The following is a 24,467-nucleotide window of genomic DNA, read 5'->3' on the forward strand; positions in this document are numbered from 1 at the left end:
TGAGTGAGTGAGTGAGTGGGTGGGTGGGTGGGGTGAGTGAGTGAGTGAGTGGGTGGGTGGGTGGGTGAGTGAGTGGGTGGGTGAGTGGGTGAGTGAGTGAGTGGGTGGGTGGGTGGGTGAGTGAGTGGGTGAGTGGGTGGGTGAGTGGGTGGGTGGGTGAGTGGGTGGGTGGGTGGGTGTGTGAGTGAGTGAGTGGGTGGGTGGGGTGAGTGAGTGGGTGGGTGAGTGGGTGGGTGGGTGGGTGGGTGAGTGAGTGAGTGAGTGAGTGGGTGGGTGGGTGGGTGAGTGAGTGAGTGGGTGGGTGGGTGGGTGGGTGGGTGAGTGAGTGAGTGGTTGGGTGGGTGGGTGAGTGAGTGAGTGGGTGGGTGGGTGAGTGAGTGAGTGAGTGGGTGGGTGAGTGGGTGGGTGGGTGAGTGAGTGAGTGAGTGGGTGGGTGGGTGGGGTGAGTGAGTGAGTGAGTGGGTGGGTGGGTGGGTGAGTGAGTGGGTGGGTGAGTGGGTGAGTGAGTGAGTGAGTGGGTGGGTGAGTGGGTGAGTGAGTGAGTGGGTGGGTGGGTGGGTGAGTGAGTGAGTGGGTGGGTGGGTGAGTGAGTGAGTGAGTGAGTGAGTGGGTGGGTGGGTGGGTGGGGTGAGTGAGTGGTTGGGTGAGTGGGTGGGTGGGTGGGTGAGTGAGTGAGTGGTTGGGTGGGTGGGTGAGTGAGTGAGTGGGTGGGTGGGTGAGTGAGTGAGTGAGTGGGTGGGTGAGTGGGTGGGTGGGTGAGTGAGTGAGTGAGTGGGTGGGTGGGTGGGGTGAGTGAGTGAGTGAGTGGGTGGGTGGGTGGGTGGGGTGAGTGAGTGAATGGGTGAGTGGGTGGGTAGGTGGGGTGAGTGAGTGAGTGGGTGAGTGGGTGGGTGGGTGGGTGAGTGAGTGGGTGGGTGAGTGAGTGGGGAGATCGAGGCACAGAGAAGCAAAGGACACATCCAAAGTCAGTGTGATGTTAGCTCTATCATGTTGGGAAGGGACATGTGTGTGTGTGTGTGTGTGTATGTGTCTACATCACATTGGCGGGCGAACCTGTCCAGTGGAGGGCGGGGGAAGTGTCTTAGTTACATGTTAATCAATATAAGAAGACCCAGCCCACTGTGGGTGGCACCATTCCTTAGACAGGGGCTCCTGGGCCCCTTAAGTGTGAAGGAGCTGAGCACAAGGCAGACTACATGCCTCTGTGTTCTCTCTGCTCCCAACTTTGAATTTGTCCTATATTATTACTATAAATAAAATAAAACTCCGGATCAGTGTGGTATCAATAATAGGAACCAAAGCTTCAGCTAGACTGCCTACAGCCCCCATTTCCCCCACATTATCCCATCTTTATGCCCCTCCCTTCCATCCTCCCATCCCCCATTCCCATCCTCCATCACTTCCATCACTCCATCTCTCACCCATCCTTCCATTATCCCACCTCTCCTTCCTCTCATTCTCCCACCCCTTCATCAGCACACATTCCCTTTCCCTGCATCCTGTCTGCTTTACACCCCCTCCCTTGTCCACCCACCAGTCTCCTCATGCCCACTCCGTGCACCCTCCTCCCCCATCCTCCTCCCTTCCTCCCCCAGCTGCGGCCACCTGCACATGATGTTTCTCAGCTTCTCCAGGTTGGCAGCCGTGAAGTACCAGTAGCTGCGGTCACACCTCTGCACGTCTTTCTCGATGCGGTGGAGGTTCACTGTGTACAGATCCAGTAGCTCCGGCTGTGGGAGGCAGAGGGAACAAGGGGGACACTGATCCCAAGAACTGCTCTCAGCCCTCACCGCCCAACGGCTCACTCCAGAGCTTGGTTTTCTTTCTTTGTTTCCTGGGAAAGCTATTTTCAACTTTGCATAATGAAAAGGTTTTCTTCTGAGACCTGGGCTTCGTGACGTAGCCCAGGCTGGCCTGCAACTCATCATCCTCCTGCCTCAAAGCCTAGAGTGCTGGGGTTGCCGGCAGACGTGTGCTTCTGTGCACACTCACACACGTGTTCCCACACACACAGCTGCACCAGAGACAGAATGTCAAACAAATATTGTTAGCACATTTAAAAGTGATGCAAAGCTGGCACCCCAGTGCCCAGAGGCAGGAGGATTGCTGTAAATTAGAAGCTGGGTTACAGAATGAACTCAAGGCCAGCCTTAGCTGGGTCATGAGCACTGGCCCAGGTTGGCCCAGGTTAGCCCAGGTTAACCTACCAGAGGATGCAATACAAACCAGGCCCTGACAGCTGACATTCGAATGAATCACGCCCTGCCCAGCTTGGGGGCAGAGCTTCAGATTGATCCACAGACTCGGAGGCAAATCTATGGCATGGTGCAGGTTGGCAAACGCTGCTGGCCTTGGGTAACAGTGGCCACACAGTGTGGATGTGGAAGCTAATGACTGACACATCATGGTGAAAGCAGGTTTGCTTCTGAGCTCTGCTTTAAGATGTTCCACTAAAGTCTGTGAGGGCAGAGGTTGGCCTTAGCTGCCAGAGGCCAACGTCATCTCTGAGGAGGCCCGAGGGAACAGCCAGGGATCTGGGGCTCTGGGAGGGCACTTGTCCCACAGCCCGACTTACAGAGTAGGTAACACCGCTGGAAGACACAGGTGATGCCTCGTTGTTGGCAGAGGAGGTCACAGCCAGAGAAGCCAGGGCAGGGAAGAGGCTCTCCATCTCAGGCTCCTCGGAGAGGTTGTCCTCACTGTCAGCCTGGCCATGCTTGTCCGCCTCGCTAGGCCAGCCCTCCATCATGGCACCATCCTTCTCAGGCAGGACCACGTCCAGGCTGCCAGGGATGGACATGAACTCCTCCATGCTCTCGTTGGCAAGAAGGTCACTCTCAAGGCTGTCTTGCACTGCCAGCTCCTCCCGAGGGGCCTCGTCCCGGGAAGTGGTGGCTTCGCTGCTCTGCCCATCTTCCACACTGCTATCCCCAGGTCGGAACACAGCGGGGAGGCTGCGCTGGGCATCTAAGACACTGTCCTCGGTGCTGAGACTGGGCTCCGAGTGCTCCGAGAGGCCGGAGGAGAAGTTGTGGGAAGATGGGTGTCCGGAGTCTGGAGAGCAAGTGCCATTTGCCGGGTTCCCATTGGGGATTTTGGGTTGTTTCTCCTCTGACCTGCCCTCTACCTCTGTCTGTTCCACCTCATCCACAGACTCAAACACCTGAGGGAAGGGACATACAGACATGCAGGTCAGGATGTGCATGGCAGCACAGTTTACAGCAGCATCTTAATGACCAACAACAAGGGATATTTCCATATGGAGTTTGTGTGTAGTGGAATAGCATGCAGTCAGTACAAAGGTGTTTGCTCTTTAAGACAATAATCCAAGTGATTATCTTGTCACAGCTGACTCTGAGGAGGGCAACTAGGGAAATGAAGTTTGGAGAGAAAGTGGCTTTTCACCATACAGACTTCTAACACCTAGATTTATTTGTGGTTCTCTGTGTCCTTCAGCTGTAGCCCTCAAGGTCACAGTAGAGACCAGGTTCCAAAGCCTCACGCTGTTTCTCTCTGTGCAGCCACCATCAGTTTTGATTTACTGGGTCTATTTCTGCTGTTTTTGTGGGCAGTGCTGGAACCTCTCATAGGCTAGGTACACACACACACTAAGGTTTTTAGGTGGCATTCTGTGCACATTTTTATGCTTTTCACTAAAAACAGCTGTTTAATTTTTCATTTATATATCTATGTGTGTATGCCCACATGCATGCAGGTGCCCTTGGAGTCCAGAAGAGGGCACCAGGTCTTCTGGGGTTACACCTGGTTGTGAGGCACCTCACACAGGTGCTGGGAATTGAACCTGGGTCCTTTGCATGAGCAATCCATACTCTTAACCACTGAGCCATCACTCCAGACTGCTTTTTGCTTTTCTTTTTGTTTAATGAGGCTCCAGATGGAATAACCTTTATGAATGACACCAAAAGCCCTTGAACAATAAGTTCGCTAGCGTTCAATTGGGGTTTTAAGAACTACCTTGTCTTGCTCTACATTAGGTATTTCTGTGTATGTAAAGGCATCCAGAAGGGTCTGGAAGGCCACCCAGGGGACTGATGATTGCAGCCCTGTTTCAAGGGAGGACTGAGGTGAAAGACAGAAGCAAAGTGCAGACATGTGGTGTGATGCTTTATAGGACAGCAGGATTGGATTCAGCCTCTGAATTCACAGAGGCTGGGTCCAAGATTCAACCAGCCCTGAGTGAAAATACTCCCCTCACCCAAAGCATTGCACCTGCATAGACTGGGCTCAGGCACTGGTCCTTCCTAATGACACAGCCTATTTCCATGTTGTTTGCACTGTGCTGTTCCTGTGAGCCACCTAGAGGTGACTCGAAGAATGCAGTGTCCTAAGCACACGCTTGTCATTTTGCACAAAGAACTTGGGTCCCGGCACAGCCATGTCTCTGGAGGCTGAAAACCACCACTGTGGATTTCAAGGAGGCTGCAACTGCTTGTGCTACTTAGAAAATCCACTTCCAATACTAGCCATAAAAGGCTCAATGCAGGCTATGCGGTTGGCACACACCTTTAATCCAAGCACTCGGAGGCAGAGACAGGCGGATCTCTAAGTTCGAGGCCAGCCTGGTTTACAGAGTGAGTTCCAGGACAGGCTCCAAAGCTACAGTGAAATCCTGTATCAAGCAAAGTGGCTGGTAAATGATGGACATCCAATCCCTTCAACCCAGGTTGGAGGGCGGGGCTTGAGTGATGGGCAGGACATGAGGAGCATGGCCTCTGAAAGTCACCTGTGTGCTGCTGCTGGAGTCGCTCTGCAATCTGAGATTCTGGCGTCCTGAGCTGCAGCTCTGGGAGGACTGAGACGGACAGGAACCAGAGAGACAAAAATGGAAGGTCACACCTGGGGCTGTGTGTTTCAGTACTTCTGTCTTGTAACCTCCCTGCCCCTCCCCACTCTGATGCTAGGCTCTGCCATACAGTGGCTTCAGTCATTTTACTCTAGGCTGCTTAGCTAAAGTCTGTGTGAGAGCAGAGGTCTGCCTTAGCTACCAGAACATTCTAACTTTTTTTAAAAAGGTTTATTTATTATGTATACAATGTTCTGCTTTCATGAGTCCTTGCGGGCCAGAAGAGGGCGCCAGATCTCATTACAGATGGTTGTGAGCCACCACATGGTTGCTGGGAATTGAACTCAGGTCCTCTGGATGTGCAGCCAGTGCTCTTAACCTCTAAGACATCTCTCCAGCCCATTCTGAACATTCTTGAAAGTACTTTCATATAGTAGCTATTCAGAAATCATCAGTTGAACATATAGAGGGCAGATGCTACACTGGAATCTGATACACACTGTCTTCTTAGGGATGTACCCACACCTCCCCTGTTCCCACTGTATGCATGCAGGAACTGAGCCCAAAGGGAAGGCACTGGCAAGAGACTGAGTAGGATTTGAACCTTGATCTGATTCAGAAGTTCTCTCTAGCTCCCCACCCCCGCAAAAAAAGCTACGGGTGAAGTTGTCCCAAGACTCTGCCCCCTCCCGCCAGCAGTCTCCCAGGCCAGCTGTCCATTACCTCGTTGCTGATGGTAGAGTCCCGGTGCAGCATCCGGTGAAGATGGCTATCCAGGCTGGCCCCCGAAGAGCACTTGGCCAGGGCAGCAGCATGGGACTCCCGCTCCCTCTGTCTCACGATGGCCTCACAGCCCAGCCACTCCGACATGGTTTGTGCATAGCAGGCATGGATCTGCTCATCCACCTATCAGCACACATGCAAGGTCACAGGAGGTGCTGAACTCCCTGTGTTCTGACCTGACCACATGTGTGTAGTTAGCACCCTGACCTGTCCACACGCATGTAGTCAGCACCCACCCGATACGAGCTTAGTGATGTCCTGTGCTGAGAAATACTACAGAGCAGGCCACTTCACCCCTCTCTCCTTCCGTCGCTCCTCTTTTTACTAATTCATTCAGTCACACAACATTCAACCGTTTGCCTGATTTCTCTATTTCCTTGGTTATCAATTACTTGATCCATTTACTCATTAGTTTCTTCTCATAAGTACCCACAGTATGCCAGGCGCCAAATCAGGCATATAGATTACAAGATGAACAAAATTCTGCTATCCATCCACCCACCCATCTCATCCACTCTCTCCTGTCCATCCATCCACCCATCTGTCAGGTGAGGGACACTCAGAAACAGCTGGTGGCAATATCAGATGGGACAGCCATTGCTGGAGTTCCTCATTTTCTTCAAGATTGAACATGCTTCCATCACATGACCTGGTACTTTCACTACCAGGCATTTCCCAACACTCAAAACCTGCACTAGATATCAGTTGCAGTTAGCGATTCTTAGACAAAAAATGTAAATAAAGATTTGCGGCAATGCCCAGTTATCAATCACCCAATTCGGAGTGAAGCTGTGGCATATGCACACAGGGATATTCAGTTATTAAAAGGGAACAGGCAATAATAGAACAGTTTGGATGGATCTAGAGATTTGTACCAAATGAAAAGTCAATTCCCAAAAATTTCCATACTACATAACTCCTGAATAAGAGAAAATTCTGGAAATGGAAGACAGGTAAGTAGGAGCCAGGGATTAGGGTGGAATGGAGGTAGGTCTGGTTCCAGAAGGACAAGGTGAGGATTCTTAGGGCACCAGAAAGTACAAGTCTGCACACATGGAGAAATAAGTACACACATGCACACACCAGCATGCACACACACACACACACACACACACACACACACACATACACACACAGGAAATTACAGGAGGATGGAGAGGCCTGAGTGAAGTAGCTACTGTACTAGTATCAGTGCTCTGTGACATCACAGCTCTGTTGGAAGTCACCATGAGGAAACTGAGTCACACAGGTCCCTGCCTCCTACAAATGCATAGGAGTCTATGTGACCTCAGAACAGGAGGCCAACTTATTTGAAGATTCCCTTGTGTCGTATTTCCACCACACAACTCTTTCTTCGATGTTCCTCTCTCTTCCCTGTCACCAGTAACACTGCAACAGGCAAGCAGGGCTCTACAACACCCAACTGCACAGCACCCAGCTCCACAGCACCCAGCTCCACAGCACCCAGCTCCGCAGCACCCAACTGCACAGCACCCAGCTCCGCAGCACCCAGCTCCACAGCACCCAGCTCCGCAGCACCCAGCTCCACAGCACTCCTCTCTGCAGCACTCCTCTCCGCAGCACCCAGCTCCTTTCATTGCCCTTACAAGAGACCGACCTCCTTCCTCTCCAGCTCCGTCATCCCAAACTGGTAGTGGCCCAGGAGGAAGGGCCAAACAGCCCTGCGGATCTCAGGCTGGACACCCCCGTAGTAGATGAGCCGCAGTAGCTCCTGCTCAGGGTAAGTCTGTTGGAGAGGGGCAAAAAGTCTGGTCAACAGAGAAGCCAAGGGTGACCTGTGGCCCTGCAATCTTGTTTCGGTGGTGAGATCTGGTGCAAATGAGCAAAGCCACATCTTTTGTGTCTGGAACATTCCCCCCAAATGCCTGTGTTAATGACTTGGTCCCTAGCTCGGCACTATTGGAATCTGGTGGGGCCTTGAAGAGCTGGAGCCCCATGTAGGTCTTAGGGCATGGTGGAGGGATGGTGGCTCAGCCCCACAGGAAGACTATCTCTTTCACCCCTGCCATGTGTTCCTGCTGTGCAGCCCTGTGCCGCCATAGGCCCACAGCAAGAGGGTTCACAAGTTTTCACAACTGAGTCAAGATAAACCATTTTTCTTTATAAGCTGCTCAGTCTGGGAACTTGTTACAGCAACAGAGAGATGGCATAGTACAGAAACACTTAACTAACCCTGGCTATCACAGGAGGAGCTAAACTGGACCATCCAAACAACCCACTGATGGGGGCACTGGGGGTGTGTGGCAGGGGTGTTGGGGACATGCACATTGCTGTGCTGAGACTCATACGGGGAGTCACAAGAGCAACCAGTACAGGAATGAGGACTGACGGGAGGGGAGACCAAAGTGTGAGGTGCAGTGGAAAAAATAATGAAAGATATGACTGTCTAGGGTAAGCCTGTTTTTAATGGGATGACAGGTGTGAAGGTGCGTGCAGTGATCCCAGCAGTCAAGGTTGTCTTTAGTTACATGGAGAGTTTAAGGCCAACCAACATGAGACCCCAATCTAAGCTAAGGAATCCAAAAACCAAAAGGAGGAGGAGGAGGAGAGAAGACAGAAGGGGGCAGGAGGAGGAAGCATGTGCCCAAGACAGTTTCCATTTGATCCTCCCGCAATCTCAGAGTTAGCTTGAAGAAAATTACTCTAAAGCAAAATAATGAGAAACAAACATTTCAGCTGCCTCTTCTTACACCAGCAGCTTTCTGCACAGGAGAGGCTCTTGAGGTTTCCTGTAGTGCGGGATTGGCTTTGTTACTTCAAGAAAAATCATGGCTGCAAGCTTTGCAGCTACAGTGTAGCCTTGGGCAGCCTGGGAACTCTGGCCACCTAGGTAGATGATGCCACCCAGTTTAGGAATCAGAAAATGGGTTGTGGCAAGAATGTAAAGTCTTCATCAGAAAAGACTTCCTTTTTTAAAGGGGGGGACTGCAAGGAGAGCCATCTGTACCTCGACTTTTTTTATTCCCATTGCTTTTATTTTATGACTTTATAAAATGACCCATCTCCAGGCTTCTCATTTCTTTTTGAGTAAATCTCAGTAGTTGTAGTCTCTAGGAGTTTATGGGTTCTGTGTTAGTTTGCTGGTACATACGTTCTCATAGTATTTGCGTGTTATCTTCCATTCCTTTGCCTGTCCAGTCTGTAGTGATGTCTCCTCTATGACTTCTGACTGTGGTCCTCTACATCACACACACACACACACACACACACACACACACACACACACACACACAAGCACACACGCATACACTCACACACACACACCCATATGGTTCTGATTAAGAAGGTATTTCCGAGCTTCTCTGGTCTTTCCTGAGAGTCAGCTTTATCTCCATCTCTTATCTCTCCTCTGTCTGATCTAATTCTGCTTTGGTCACTATCCATCCTTCCTCCTGTCTTCTGTTTACTTCAGGTTTGGTTTGCTGCCGCCCCTGCCCCAACATTAAGATAGAAGTTTAAGTTATAGATTTGACATCTTTCTTCATTTTACTCTATAGGTAAAACCTGGGTCTTTGCCTGTATGTATTTTATGTGCATGTGTGAGTCCCTCCATAAGTTCATGTGCACTGCATGCATGCCTGGTCCCTCAGAGACCAAAGGACAGTGGCAGATCCTTTGGCACTGGGATCACTGGGGCCATTGTGAGCTGCCTGCTGTGGGCGCTGGTAACCGAACTCAGTCTCTCTCCCACAACAGCTAGTGCTCTGAACCACAGAGTCATCTCCACAGCCCCTAGACCTCTGTGATACTATGCTATGCTAAATTTTAACATTTCTTGTTTTATTTGTGGCCTTTGGCTCCTGTTGCTTGCAAATGCCACAGCTGCAATTATTTCCTACAATGAAAAGTCATGAGATCATAATAAAAACAGAAAATCCAGTTCCTGGGCGCCTGGATCCACTGGACTCCATTTCCCAGCCTCCTTTGCAGCTAGATGTGGTCATATGACAGTTTTTGGCCAATGGGTATGAGAGGAAGTAATTGAAGCTATTTTCAGGCGGGTGGGGGGCAGGGGAGGAAGGTGGAGGGTTCCCACAGACTTTTCAGGAGACTCCGAATGCCAGGGAATGTCAGGCTCACAAGTCTCACAGGTGAAAAGAGATGTGCACCCACCGACATGACTCACAGTGAGAAATAAGCCCAGTGTTGCCTGGCAACCAGATAGCGGGGACTGTGTTCCTGGCACTCAGTGTACCCAGCACAGGAAGGTGGCTAAGCCGTGACAAAGGGCCAGACAGTAGCAGGAGAGTTCACTGAATTCTCTTGGGCTCATCTCTTGTTTCACCCAATTTGACCTTAAATTGATGTCTCCCAAATTGGATCACGGAAGCTCTATGGGGACTTTAGAAACACAGGCGTGGGATCCTCCCGGGGAGATGCAGGCTCTGCTGAGCTGGAGCTGAGCCTAGAAGCCGTTCCACAGACTCCCAGGAATCACCAGGCGGCTCACACTGTGACCGTGGGAGGTTGCAGAGTACTCTGGCTTATCTATTTCACGTTTTAACACACAGCAATCACCTTCTAGGAACCCATTCTCAAAATCAAAATGCCAGTAGTGAGGGAGGGTAGGAGCTAGGGTGCTGCCGTCACGGGGGTGGGGGGTGGGGGTGGGGGAGTGGGGGCGGTGGGGGCATGGGGCTCCTAAACCACTGAAAATGACTCTTTAAAAGAGTTAGAAGGAGCCGGGCAGTGGTGGCGCACGCCTTTAATCCCAGCACTCGGGAGGCAGAGGCAGGCGGATCTCTGTGAGTTAGAGGCCAGGCTGGACTGACAGCCTCCAGAACAATACAGAGAAACCTTGTCTCGTAAAAACCAAAAAAAAAAAAAAAAAAAAAAAAAAAAAAAGTTAGAAGGAAAACAAACAAAAAATAGAGCTAGAGGGAAGCCGGGCAGCGGCAAGTGGCTATGTGAGTTTGAGGCCAGCCTGTCTACAAAGCTACACAGAGAAACCCTGTCCTGGTGCAGGTCTGCAAACCCAGCCCTGACACTATGGAGGCTGATTGGGGAGGTGGGGGCTGTGAGTGCAAGGCCAGCCTGGGCTATCTAGTGAGATCCATCCTCCACACTCCACCCCACAAAACTCAGGCAACAACAAATTAGAATTTTAAAAAAGGAATGCCTGTCAACAGGAAATTAAATAAATCGTGGGCCACTCACTAAGAGCTTAGTTTTGACTGTCTCTTTGAGATCTGAAAGAAGAGTCTGGAAGAAAAGCTACTGACTAAAGATAGAAGAGGTCTATTCTGCTGCTCACAGTTGAGAGATTGATCTAGAGGCTGGGAGATGGCGCAGCCGGTGAAGGCACTTGCCACCAAGCCTGACGACGCAGTTTCCGTGTGGTGGAAGAGAAAACTAACATGCCTAAGCTGATGTCTTCTGACCTCCACATGCACACTGTGGCATTTGTGTAACCCTGGCACACATAAGAAGTAAATACTTAAAACATTAAAAAATATAAATAAGGTAGATACAAATATTAGGGTATGGCTATTTAAATATTACCATATTATTATATATTACTCTATAGCTATAGATGAGAGATCAAAGATATGATATATAATAAACAGAGAAATATATGAGCTATGTAATATGCAGTTAGGTATAAATGTATTTTTACATATCAGTAGATGTGTAGATTAAAAAATTCTTATGAACTATTTATATGTTATATGACTTATATGTCTTTTGTCTGTGTGTGTTTGTTTATTTATTTGAGATAGGGACTCACTATGTATCCCTGGCTGTGCTGGAACTCACTCTGTAGACCAGGCTGGACTTGAACTCACAGAGATCTGACTGCCTCTGGCTCTCCAGTGCTGGGATTAAAGGTGTGCGCCACCATGCCTGGCTTTGACTTGTATGTCATAAAGTGTTCTGTGGGGCAAATCTGTGTGTACATACATGTTCTATGGGTTAGCTCTAGGAGCTTTGTGTGGTACTGTGTCTGGTTTTGATTGCCAACTTGATAGAGGCTAGTATCATGTGAGAGATGAGCCCCTCTGGGCTCTGGTCAGGCCTCTGGGGGATCAGCATGATTATGTTAATTAGTGTGGGGAAACCTGTTTTAATTGTGGGCAGTGCCATTCCCTAGGCTGGGGAACCCCAGGACTGAGATGAGCAGCTTCATCTCTCTCTCTCTCTCTCTCTCTCTCTCTCTCTCTCAGATTTGTTTGTCTATTGTGCATACAGTGTTCTGCCTGCATGTATCCTTGCAGGCCAGAAGAGGGCACCAGATCTCATTACAGGTGGTTGTGAGCCACCATGTGGGTGCTGGGAATTGAACTCAGGACCTCTGGAAGAACAGCCAGTGCTCTTAACCTCTGAGCCATCTCTCCAGCCCCACCTCTCTATTTCCTGACCGTAGCTGAGATGGGACCAGCTGCCTCATGAGCCTGTAGCCTTGACTTCCCCACTACAGTGGAACATATGTGAAACTGTAGCAAAAACAAACCCTCACACCTTTAAGTTGCTTCTGTCGTGGTTATTTTATGACAGCAACAGGAAGAGAAACCCAGGCAGCTGCTGTGTATCTACACAGCTTTGTCGCTGTAGGTACAGAAACAAAGACAAGGGTACAGATGGACAGCACTGGGCCAGGTACCCAGGCTGTAGCCTGAGGCAGACAGACAGACAGCAGGTGCCCAGGGTATGTCCTGCAACAGACAGTGTGGGAGCAGGTGCCTGGGTCACAGCCAAAGGTCCACATGTGCCCCAAAGTAGTTATGAATTCATCACAACACATTATCATAAATTTACTCAGAACATTATGAACCTGGAACTCACAAAGTGGCTTAGGCTGATGTCAAACTCACAATCCCTCTGCCTCAGCTTAATGAGAGCCACAGTGACATTTGTGTACCACTGTTTCCTTCGTCTCTTCCAAGTTGAACAGTCCTTGTCCCTAATGTTTGGGCCCTCGGGTTTCGGATTTCAGATTTTCTTAGATGTTTGAATAGGTGTGTGTGTGTGCGTGTGTGTGTGTTTATTTACAGGGATGCACTACGTCTAAACACGAAATCCATATATTTAACATACGCGTATACACATGGCCTGAAGGTCGTTTTATACAGTACTGTTAGTTCGTGGCATGTTTGTGACCCGTCATGTGAGGTCGGTTGTGGGATTTTTCCACTGTGGTTTCATAGCAATACTCAGTTTCCATTTCAGAACATTCTGGATTTGGGGTTTGGGATTGGGATGCTGTACCTATGAATGTTTTCTGACCCCCTCACAGTTTCACCTGGCCAGGGCTCAAGTCAGCTGTGGGTCTTGGGACTTGAGGTTCATGTTCAGATAGACCTGTCTACCTGGGTCCCTGTGAGACTGGCCTGACAAGATGGCCTCCCTCCACTCTGCCCTCTGGTGCACAAGACCCGCCCTGCCCTACTCACCGTGCTGTCTTGGATGTACTGCTCCCAGATGCTGGCTGTCAACCCTTGCCCAGCGTCACAGGGCAGGTCTGGAGACACTATCATGTGATTGACCAGGGCCGACAGGTGGGTCCTCACGGTGGACAGGTGTCTGCAGTAGGCGAGCCCTGCCCCGGAGGGAAGGCAGATGTCATCTTCTACCCAGCACACTTCACCCAGTCTCTCTAGAATGCTCCATGGGACTGTCCTGTTACCCAACCTCATCTTCAGGGCCCCCAACCCAGAAAATTCTCACCGTCCCCTTTCTGGACAAAGAAAGCAAGTTGGGGACAGGTGGTTTGACTACTAAACCCTAGGAATGTTTTGTCTTTTTTGGACACCACCCTCCTCTGCTGGAAGCCAAAGCAATTCACAGATGTGCAGTGGGTAGGGAAGGGACAGGAAGGCAGAGGAGCCGAGGACTTCTGGGTCCACTCTGGGCCTGCCTCCCATTCATATAGAAAGAACAAAGGTCAGATATGAACAGAGTCACTGCTGTTTGGAGAAGGGAGTGCCTGGGAGATTCGGCATGCTCTGCTTGCTTTCCAAGATGGTCCTGTGCCCTCAGACCTAACCTGACTGCAGCGAGTACCTGCCAGGGCACCCTCATCCACTTTGCCCTGGGTGCCAGGAAGCTGCCCAGCATACGAGGCACTCCATAAATGCTTCTTGAAGATCACAGCAGTGACAGAGAACTGTACTCACATCCATAGAAGGCCCTGGAAAGGATCTGGTACTTCATGTTATCACAGAGCAGTTTCAGCGGAGCCCTGCAGGCAGGGGATGGGGGAGAGAGGGAGGGGGAGGGGGAGAGAGAGGGAGGGGGATGAAAGTAGAGGGTCACACACTGCTAAGCTGCTCTGCAGAGGGACCATCCATGCTCCACACAGCAGATCGAAGTCAGCTGTCAGGGTGGAGGCTGCTGTGGCTCCCATCCACGTACCCCTTCTCTGCCACACCCAAGGTTTCCCTGGGGGAATCACGCCTTCATCGTGCCTCTGTGGCTTGGATGCAGGTTGATGATCACTCAATACATGAACACGGCTGAGAAGTTGGGTCACGTGACCCAATGGGCCAATGAGAACCAGCCCTGGAATTTTTGCTGCATCTACCTAGAAGCATGCTCTTTCTTCTGCCTGAGTTTCTAAGCTAGTGTGATATAGCAGTGGCTGTTGGAAGCCTTCGTGGCCATGGCCAGGAAGGACCAGCCCAAGAACAGACCACCATAAAGGCACACCCACCCCTCATCTGAAGACCTGGAGTTGTTCCCATTCCGAGCATCTGGAACCTGCCAGGCCCAAAGCCACTGTGCCCAAAACCTCTTAATCAGGCTAGCACATTTTCTTTCTTTTTCTATTTTTTTTTTGAGACAGGTTATCATGGTATAACCCAGGCTGGCCTGGGTTCATCCTCCTGCCTCAGCCTCTTGGGTGCTGGGATCACAGGCCTACTTCAATACACTCATCTGTTCTTTTATTTTTCTTGGACCAGTTTGAAGTGATCTCCTATAAAGTGGTCCATGGAATTGGCCAGGTAGACTGCACAGTAGGCAGGACTCAGAGCCACTGTTCCCTGCACAATGCTTATATTACTGTTTTGAGTGAAAAGAGAAGAGCAATACTTAGCATGGCTGTGGAGATGAGGACTGAGGAGAACTGTGTGCTGTTACAAAGGACAGAACGGGAGAATCTTAGTGCATTATCCTGAGGCTATCCCAGTGACATCAGACAAATCCAGCAAGGGAGCATAGCTAAAGTCCTAGTATACACACAGAGGGAGTCCCTTTTCCTGCCCTCGGGGTGTTCATGGTGCATATAGTAAGCTGTCCCTCTGGGGGCTTGGCACCCTGCAAGGAGGTGAGCTCCTCATTGATGCAAGTATGTAAGTAGATGCTCTGAGGGCAGGCACTGGGCAAAGTATCATTTCTCAGTGGTCCATGATGATCACTTGCTAGTTCCTTCTAATAGCCGTACTTATAGTTAATGTATTGTGGAGGAGCACAGAACACAGGGCAATTGTTAAATACTATTTCTGACTCCTAGTGCATGCTGGGCCTGTATTTCTTGGCTTCCTTGTGAGTAGGGACCCTGAGTTGAAAGCAGAAATACCATTGCCTCTGATATGGAGACTAGTGACATCCAAGTCGATGTCCATTAGAAAGCAGAGCCACGGCACGCAGGACCCTTTGGCATTTATTATAAAAAGCCATGGGTGTTTCAGGACTGTTTGTTACTGCATCAGAACTTTACCTTGACTGACACACGCAAGGGAATTCCAGTGGCTACAACACACAAGGCTATGATTTAAACCTAACTCTTGGGGATCCATAGGCCATGTTTACTCCTCTCAAAATTTAGGGCAAGACAAGAAATAGACAGCCACAGGACTTTGGTCATTGCTTCAAACTCCTCCATGTATAGCCTAAGCCCCACCTACCTCTCATGGTTGCAGCCATTGGTTGAGCTGCCATCAGCCGAGCCGCTTTGTGAACAAGAAGAGCAGGAAGACTTCCGAGGACTGGGTTGCCATAGCGATGGAAGGTTGTTCACGGAGACATCCATCAGGTCCTGGGGCACTGTGGTGGGGAGTGGGTGGGAAGGGGGCCCGGCAATAACCTTGGTTAAACCAATGAGGATTGCAGAAACCTGACCCCAAAGTAAGCAGCTCCCTCAAAGCTGGCTTAGGGAGAGGGAGGATCTCAGTGTGACAGTCCCAAATGTGCCCAACCACAATCTCATGGAGGCCCCGAGCCCGCCTGATCCGGTGAGAACCACCACCAAGACTCAGAGGCTCTGGCTGTGGAGCAGAGCAGAGGGCGGGCGAAGGCGGAAGATGAGAGGGAGCAGTGCAGAGCCAGGAAGACTGCAGACGACCTCACCTTGCCATGCCCTCATTCAGTGCTGCTCACAGGAAGGTGACATCAGGGAAGGGGGACCTACTGGGCACTTCTGGGGAAAGGCTGGAGGGCCTGAGCTCCAAGAGCACCTCTACAGAGCTTGTGGGGTAAGAAGGGAAGGAAACCATCTGAACACACAGGTGGAGTCCCTGGGAATCTAGCCAGGGAGAGCATTAACGCTGTTCACACTCCTGAACTAGAAAGCATCTTCAACAGGTGACTCAGATGGGGGCTCCTCAAAAAGCCATATGTGAGGCTAGAGAGATGGCTCAGTGGCTGCTCTTCCAGAGGACCCAGGTTCAGTTCCCAGCACCACAGACTTAACAACTGTCTGTAACTCCAGTTCTAGGGGATCTGAAACCCTCAGGCCAATGTATGTAAAATAAGGTAAAATAAATTATGTTTTAAAAAAGCCATATGCCCATCTAGCAGCCCTGATGTCCTAGAGCCAAAACCCTCAGATACAGCCATTTCACAATGTAGATTCCAGGGATTGGACTCAGGCTGTTGGGCATGGGTAACAAATGCCTTTACTCACTGAGCCATCTCGATGATCCAAGACCTGTCTTTCTCTTGCTGTTTTACAGTCAAGGACATAAACCATGCCCCCAGCTCCTGGGCTGTACAGAACAGGGCTGGATTTGCCCCCTGGGTAGGGGTTTGCTGATCCCTGCTCTCAGACAGGAGATGGGTACTCATTCTCTCACTTGCTGTGGCCTCTGAGGACACAGCTCTCATCTAGACTCTTCTCCTGAGCCCAGAGCAGGAGAGAGAGACTTCTTCAGAGACCAGCAGCTGACTGGGTCATCCTGACCCACGAATCAGAGAAGCATGCTGGTTTCAGAATGAGGCTCTTGCCCCCACTGGCAGTGTCTGGTTTCACTTTCCCTCCTCTCAGACTCACCACCGAGCTGGCCAGAAAATACCCTGATTCTCAGCCTGGCACAGGGGTGGCAATCATGCCTCCAGAACTGGTGCCATGCAGATAGCACCACTGAGTCACAGAACCTAACGGCTGCCTTCTGTGGGGTGGAGACTGAGAGGCACCTAACACTGAAAAACTGTCCATGTGTTTGCCTTTTCCATTTTCCTTGGGAACAAGACTCAAATGACGACATGGCTGAAGCGGCACCCAGCCCCGGAGGAAGGGGAACCAGACATTACTGGGGGGCTGCTCCTTCACACTCCGTGTGGGGGTGGTGAGGTACCCTCTGGCGTGTGCCCACTTGATCCCCCTGGCCACCACCAGAACAGACTGGCCAGCAGCAAGCATCACCCAGGCAGGGCCAACGGACACGGGTCGAGGGCTGCCCGAGAGGTCAGGGGAAACTTGGGACAGAAAACAAAAAAGAATCAGTGAGGAGGGAGGGCTAAGGCAGGTGGGACAGAGACCACCAGAGAAGTTAGATCCCTCTGGGTTCTAACATTTCCCTCACCCTGCTCCACACAGCTCCCACACATATTCTGCTGATCATAGGAGAAAGCCCCGGGCATTTATAAATCGCCTACTCTGTGCCAGGCACTAGGTCAGGTTTGCCATTTATCCTTGGTGACCTGTAAAGAAGGCAGTTTTTTCCCCCTCACTTTGCAGAAATAACAGAGACTCACAGCAGCGGCATGGGGAAATGACAGTAATTGGGAAACAGACTAGGGCCTGTTTCTCTTTAAGACATGGACTTGCCCAGCAGCCCTGGCTGGCCTCAAACTCGAATTCCTCCTGCTTCAGCCTCCTGAGTGTTGGATTACAGTGTGTTGCCTCACATCTGGCTCAGTCCAGGCTTGTGCGTGTGTGCGCCCATGTGTGTCTGCACAGGTACACACATATACGTGGATGTCTGTGCCTGTCTGTGCACATGCTTGTGGAGGCCAGAGGTCAGCCTCAAGTCCTGTTCTCCAATACCATGTGTTTTGGCTTTTGAGACAGAGTCTCTCACTAGCCTGGAACTTGGCAAGTAGGATAAGCTGGCTGGCTAGTGAGACCCAGGGGATTGCCTGACTCTGACACCCTAGCACCAGGGTAATAAGCCCTTGCCATTATGCCATACCTGGATTTGTGCGTGCGTGTGTGTGTGTGTGTGTGTGTGTGTGCGCGCGTGTGTGTGTGCGTGCGTGTGCGTGTGTGTGCGTGTGCGTGCGCGTGTGTGTGTGTGTGTGTGTGCAAGCTCATGCACACATGCTGGTGTGTACACACAAGTGTTGCATGCACAATATGTTTGCATGCAGAGGCCAGAGCAAGATCTGGGGTCTTTTCTTTTATCCTTTATTACTTTATTCCATTGAGGGTCTCTTACAAATTAAAGGCTTGCCATTTTGGCTGTGCTGACTAGCCAGGGAACATTTGGGTTTATCTACCTCTGTCCCCCAGTGCTGGGGTCATGGGCATGTGCAATAAAGCTTGGCTTTTTATTAGATATTTGAATTCAGATCTTTGTGTGTGCATTGACCCCTCATAACTCAAAGTGAGATACTGACAAGAGGGATCACACAGTAGCTAGTGTGCTGAATGCTTGCAGCAGACAGCCCATTTCACAGATGAGGAAAAAGAAGACCAGGGAGGGGATGAGTAGAAACCTGCCCACATCAAGCCATGGTTCCAGAATGTCTCTATTAGTGTCACCTCCTGCTCAGTGGCATCTTTACTAGCTGAATAAGGGGTGGCTGTTAGTTCTCATTTTGGAGGAGATGGAAGGTACTGGGACACTTTTGGTTCTGAGTCCCCTTTGCTGGCCCCAGACCTGTTGCCCCCTTCTTGTAACATTTGGAGTGGTTCTCAGGAGAAGCCACTGAGTGCAGGGTCCAGGGATGCTCACCGAATTCGGACTGCATGCCAGGGTAGATAATGCGGAATACATAATCCGTGGCTTCGTCATCCTCTTTATCGGAAGATGTGGACTCTGAGGATCCCTGTGGGCTCCGCTTGCGTAGCTTAGGAAATACCTTCCCCTGCAGGAACATATCCCAGGGCGGGCTTCAGAGAGCCATCTGTCCCCAAGCCTGGCAATACTGAGGGTCTCAGAGGGGAGCGCAGGAGCTCACCAAGTCCAGTGATACCACAGCTGGCATCACCCCCGCCTCCAAACAGCTGACCCCTCACCTTTCCTCGCTGTGACCAAAGCGGTGGGTCCAGCTGCCCGTGCGGAAGAAGCCCATTCTCCAGGCACGAGAGGAATTGTAACAGGTGCCCACCTTTGGGGAAGCGGAAGGGTGGCCTCTGGATCCCGTCCTGACTCACCAGCACGACAGTCCCACCGCTGTCCACTGCCACCACCAGACAATAGAGAACAGTAGGTATCACTGTGATTCTGCAAACACATGCCTCCACCCTCAAGACCAACCAGACTCAGGGGAGCCATCTCTGAGTTGTAAATAACTCCTAAGAGCACGTATTAAACACCTAATGCATATCAATACTGTGTGTTCATAGTTCTGTCTTACTGTAACTCCCAGAACATTCCTGTGAGGCTTAGCTATTATTACCTATTTTACAAGGGACAAAACCAAGGCTCAGAGAGGTTTTGTATCATCCCCAAGGTCACACAGCTGGTAAATTGCAAGGTCTGGATCAGAACCAAGGTCTGCCTTAGTAAAGGGGATTAAACCATTGAGTTCCATACCTAGATGAGGCTCAGCTCATCCTGCTTATTCTAAATATATCTTCTTCTGGCTTTAGTGGAATATAGTGGTTACTGATCTCAGGTCTGCACACAACTGATTTCAAATGCACAAAGATATGGATTTAAGTCCTGCCTCCAGAGCCAACAGTCTGTGTCACTTCCTATCTGATTGCACTACACCACCCTGTCACTAAGTGGTTACTTTGCATCTGGCTGCACTACACCACCCTGTCACAAAGTGGCTACTTTGTATCTGGTTGCACCATGCCAGACTCAGAGAGGTAAAGCCATTTGCTCCAGGAGGCATACCAGAATGTCTTGTGATGCTAAATGAATGGTGAGAAGGGATAGGGATCCAGGATGGATGCCCAGCCAACTGCTGTCCCTGTGATTCCCTACCTTGCTGGTGACAGTGCAGGTAAACGATTTCCTCTAAGCGGATGGTCACAGCGTAATCCCAGTAGACGCTGGAAGGGGAAAGGGGAAAGGAGACTGCAGGAAGCCAAAAGACCAGTCCAGGGGCACACCTCTGCCTTTTCACCAAGGCCCACTTGTCTCAACATCTGTGTCCCCAGACTATCCAGCCATCCCCCCTACTCTTGGTCTCAGTACCTCAACTTTCTGAAGAACCCTTCTTTTCACTGTCTATATGGTTACCTGAGCTGAACTCTGCCAAGTCTCCACCCTGGGACTCTGGAATGATCACCTGACCCAGACCAGCCAATCAGCACTGAGTAGTCACAGTGATTAATGCATGATTGGCACTGGTGCTCAAAGTATAATGGGGGGTGATCATATGTATGCTTAGATGGCCCAGGAAGAGCTTGTTCCTGCCCAGGAGTGTTCAGAACCATGCCAGGAAGGTCTGTCTGAGCCCACAGCCCACAGACAGGAGGGCAAAGACCAGAGACAGGAGGAGTTCAGACACAGCTGTTCAAGTCCCTGTGTCCAGCCTGAGGTCTTCTGTTCCTGGGTTCTTCAGATCACTGGACAAATGCTCCAGTTAGTTTGGGCTTGACGTTTTCTTACCTGAAAGCTAAGCAGTTATGCTAGCCTAGAACCTTCTCTCCAGGCCACCACGTGACCACGGGCATAAGTTAGAATAGCCACTTCCAGCTCTGACCTTACAGGGGCCGGTAGTGTCACTCGAGGGTTTCTATGAGCCTCAGTTTTCCTGTCTATAAAATGGATGCTCCAATAAGATCCCCACTGTAGTGTTTCTCTGTGGATTCAATAGAATCTTCATCTGAAGGACTCAACCCAGAACCCCTTACACAGTCAACTCAGAACACAGTGCTCAGGGCATGGCCACTCTGAGTGCTGACTTAACAATGTATTTCTAGCCCAGAACCCAGCCCCATCCTAAAATAAATGATTTCCCCCATCAGAACACCATAGGAAGGGGACCTGGGAATGTGGGCTTTGTGGTAGCCTAGGAAGGCAACCACTTAGAAACTCCATACCAGGGATCAGAGTTCAGTGGTACTGCAATCCACCCCCCAGATCCGCCACGGTTCCACCAAGCTGCCACGATGCCAGCCAGGACTGAGCACATGGGCATGGTCCAGGCTCATCCCTGGGAAGGAAGAAGCCCCCTATGGATCCCTCAAGCCTGGGGTCTCCCAGATGGCCTGGTGGATAGTCTTCCTGTGTGGCCTTCCTTCCTCTCTCCTTTGCCACCATGCATGGGGTCTGAGTCTTTTTGTTTCAACTCCTGCTTCTGCCCTCAGCTCCCCAGCCCAGGTCTTTCCCCTCCCCCAAATCTCTTTTTCAGAGATCCTTGCGTGGCAACTGTCCCATGGGAGGACCCAGACTAACACAGGCTGCATCCCACTTCTGACACCTCCTGTGGACCGCCTCTCTCCACTCTCTCTGCCTCTCAGTTGGAGTCAGAGCAGAATATCACTACATGCCTTGAGTACCAGCCGGCCAGGGAAGTGGACATCCTCGATGGTGGTTAGCAACCACGGTGCCCTCTCTGCTTATTGGTCCTCCCTGTACACATGTGCACACTCTGCAGTACAGATGAGGAAACTGAGGCTGTGTGTGTGTGTGTGTGTGTGTGTGTGTGTGTGTGTGTGTGTGTATGATTGCTCAAGGTCACCTGGCTTGAGGGGTGCAGTTCCTGATTCAGTCTGATGTGTCCTCACAGCTTGGCTGAGTTGTCATTTGCAGTCCCTGTATTTGCTATCCTTACACGTTGATAGTTCTGCATTTAAAAATAATTATTAATTAATGGGGTGTGTGTGTGTGCCATGTTGAATGAGTGGAGGTCAGAGGTCACTTCTCTCCTTCCATCAGATGGGTTCCAGGGATAGAACTCAGGTTGTCAGTCTTGGGAGAGTAGATGTGAGCAGCTGACCACACCTTCCCCCAAGGCTCTGCCATTTGACTCCAGGTGCTCCCAAGGTTGGTGTTCCTTCTGAGGCCATAGCAGCAGGGAAGCTGGGCTAGGTAACCATAACAACCAGGTAGAATGGCAGGCAGGGCCCTCTTGTGTCTAGGACAGTAGAGGGACCCAGTTGAAATTCTCTCACCTCTTCTCATAGTCGAGGTCCCCCATGGACCCGTTCATCAGCTGGTTGGGTGTCCACTTCAGGGTCATAACATCAGCTGTCTGGTGCAGAGACAGGTACCCTGGCACAGCCTCCATGTCATCTCTCTGCAGAGAGAGGAGAACTCAGGCAGGGCCAGGTGGTTGGACTCCAGTGGACAGGGTCCTGAGGCCTGACTCAGGGACTCAGAAGCAGAACCAAAGTGCGGGGCTCTTTGCTGCAGCCACTTAGCATCCTTCCCGGTGTCACGCTGAGTAAAGCCACCTGCAGCCTGCTGTCCAGGGTGAGCTTGGTCAAGTCCAGCTGCGAAAGCTGCTCAGTCCAGCAACAGTGCCCCCATCTCTCCCTCTTGAGGCTGTCTCCACGCCAAGGTTCCTTTGAACCCAGTGAAGGAGACACTGCTACTCTATTACCCCTTACAGACAAGGCCCGAATCTAGCCAGTCTTACGGGGTGAAGAGAGGGTGGGCACCCCTATACCCCATCCCATAGATATCACCCAGAACATTTCTCTCCAAGCACCCCATTGTGCTTCCAGCGTGACCCTCTACCTGCCCAGGATCTGCTCCTGGGACCTCTCACCACTTCTCATTATTCCAAGTCAGTGGCTGGGCAAGCAAATGCTCCCACCTCTCTTCTGGGAAGGAGACCCTCCCCACTCCCGAGCTGCAGTCTTATCCGTCTGATCGCCTGCGGCATCTCACAGCTGTGAAGTGAAGTGGCTATCGCTGCAGGATCACACCCAGGCCCAGTCATCACTGTCAATCATCCCCCAGCTGAGCTTGGCAGGGCTGTTATTTTGCAGGGAGGACATACGAGTACATTTTTAAACGTCTCCTGACAGAGGAGCCCATGGTTCAGCTTTGAATGGCAACGCTATTGTGATGTGGACTTGAGAACAGGGTGACAGTCCATTATTCATCTCCCCAGGTCACCCAGGCCCAGGCCCCTCTGAAAAGCAGAGACGGCGTGTTCCATGGGCCTTCAGACCCTCATCGGAGACGACAGTGGACACTCTGTGCTTACCGGAAGTGCTGGGCCAGAGGCCAGCAAGCATTTTGTGCTGAGAGGTTGATGGGAAATGCTTAGGGCTTTGTGAGCCATCTATGTTCATGGTAACCACTCGTCTCTGCCACCAGAGCCTGGCTGGCATGTCGTGTTTCAGTATCTTGATGACTCATACTCTCTCTCTCTCTCTCTCTCTCTCTCTCTCTCTCTCTCTCTCTCTCTCTCTCTCTCTCTCTCTCTCTCTCTCTCTCTCTCTCTCTCTCTCTCTCTCTCTCTCTCTCCCTCTCTCTCTCTCTCTCTCTCTCTCTCTCTCTCTCTCTCTCTCTCTCTCTCTCTCTCCCTCTCTCTCTCTGTCTTCCTCTCTCCCTCCCCCTTCCTCCTCCCCTCCCTCTCCTCTCCTTTTCCCCCTCTCTCCGCCTCTCCCTCCACCCTGTGCTGTGGATGGCACCTTGGACATACTAAGCCCTCTACCCCTGAACTGCACCCCAATGCTTAGCATTCAAAGCTTCTACTTGGTCACTTGAAAAGCGACTGCATCCTAAACTCACGACTTCCTAAATCTGAGGAATTTGGGCCTTGCACCCACTGTGATGCAGATATGACAGCCCACGTGGTGGAAAGACCTGCTCAGGGTCACCCAGCGGTAGAGGCTGCTATCGCGGAGCAGGAGCCTCGCCCTGCTTTCATCTAGCCGAGCCGGACACCATACTAATTATAACCCAAATGACCCCAGGCAGCTGTTGGAGCACAGAAGGCAAGCGATTCATTGAAGCAGCCAGCGTGCGAGCAAATCACAATCCTGCTCCTTGTGCAGACTTCAACGCTGCCGTCTCTACAGTCAGTGCGGCTTGAGCTGCACTGTGAGCACTGGTCAGATGTCATCGAGGAAGAGGGCCACCTTCTCCACACCACACCTCTGCCACGCCGTTTACCGAGTGACAGCAGGGGTGAACAGCCAGGCAGATGGCCTGGTGGACAGGGTGTGAGACTGGAAGAGAACACGGTGGGTGGGCAGAAAGATTGACAAGTGGTGGGGGGTGTGGAGAATGGAAGATCTGACTGGCAGGGCAGCTAGCTAGAGGCATTGCCATTTGTACTTTATATAGATGTATGGATGTGTAGATGCAAACATGCACATATGTGTTGTATAAGTAGCTAGATGAATATATGGGTGGACACAGAGCCAGATGGATACAGGAACTGACACGCAGGGAAGTGGATGGAGGAATGATAGTTCACTAGCAGACAAACTGACAAATGGGTGAATGAACAAGTGGGAGGCCAAATAGAGAGATGATGAATGGACAGATGGGTGGACAGGAAAATATATAATGTAGGCAGGAGGGTATTGGTAAATGGAGGAATAGAAATTATTGAG

The 24,467-nt window shown here is 51.0% G+C and overlaps 1 protein-coding gene across 2 annotated transcripts in view; it reads right to left on the bottom strand.

Moving 5' to 3' along the window:
- Positions 1–24,467, bottom strand: part of Sgsm1 (small G protein signaling modulator 1) — a 70,855-nt gene that overhangs the window by 22,334 nt on the left and 24,054 nt on the right. For both annotated transcript variants that reach the window (XM_005078923.4, XM_040731185.1), the window contains 12 exons: positions 22,065–22,189; positions 19,927–19,994; positions 19,008–19,171; positions 18,724–18,856; positions 15,454–15,592; positions 13,723–13,787; positions 13,000–13,145; positions 7,206–7,334; positions 5,528–5,710; positions 4,745–4,813; positions 2,576–3,163; positions 1,606–1,730 (listed from right to left, as the gene is read on the bottom strand). In XM_005078923.4, the coding sequence (XP_005078980.1) occupies positions 1,606–1,730; positions 2,576–3,163; positions 4,745–4,813; positions 5,528–5,710; positions 7,206–7,334; positions 13,000–13,145; positions 13,723–13,787; positions 15,454–15,592; positions 18,724–18,856; positions 19,008–19,171; positions 19,927–19,994; positions 22,065–22,189 (1,934 nt within the window). The remainder of the gene's footprint in view (positions 1–1,605; positions 1,731–2,575; positions 3,164–4,744; positions 4,814–5,527; positions 5,711–7,205; positions 7,335–12,999; positions 13,146–13,722; positions 13,788–15,453; positions 15,593–18,723; positions 18,857–19,007; positions 19,172–19,926; positions 19,995–22,064; positions 22,190–24,467) is intronic.

The sequence above is a fragment of the Mesocricetus auratus genome, unplaced genomic scaffold (assembly GCF_017639785.1).
Source record: "Mesocricetus auratus isolate SY011 unplaced genomic scaffold, BCM_Maur_2.0 Super-Scaffold_100025, whole genome shotgun sequence".
Taxonomy (NCBI): Eukaryota; Metazoa; Chordata; class Mammalia; order Rodentia; family Cricetidae; genus Mesocricetus; species Mesocricetus auratus.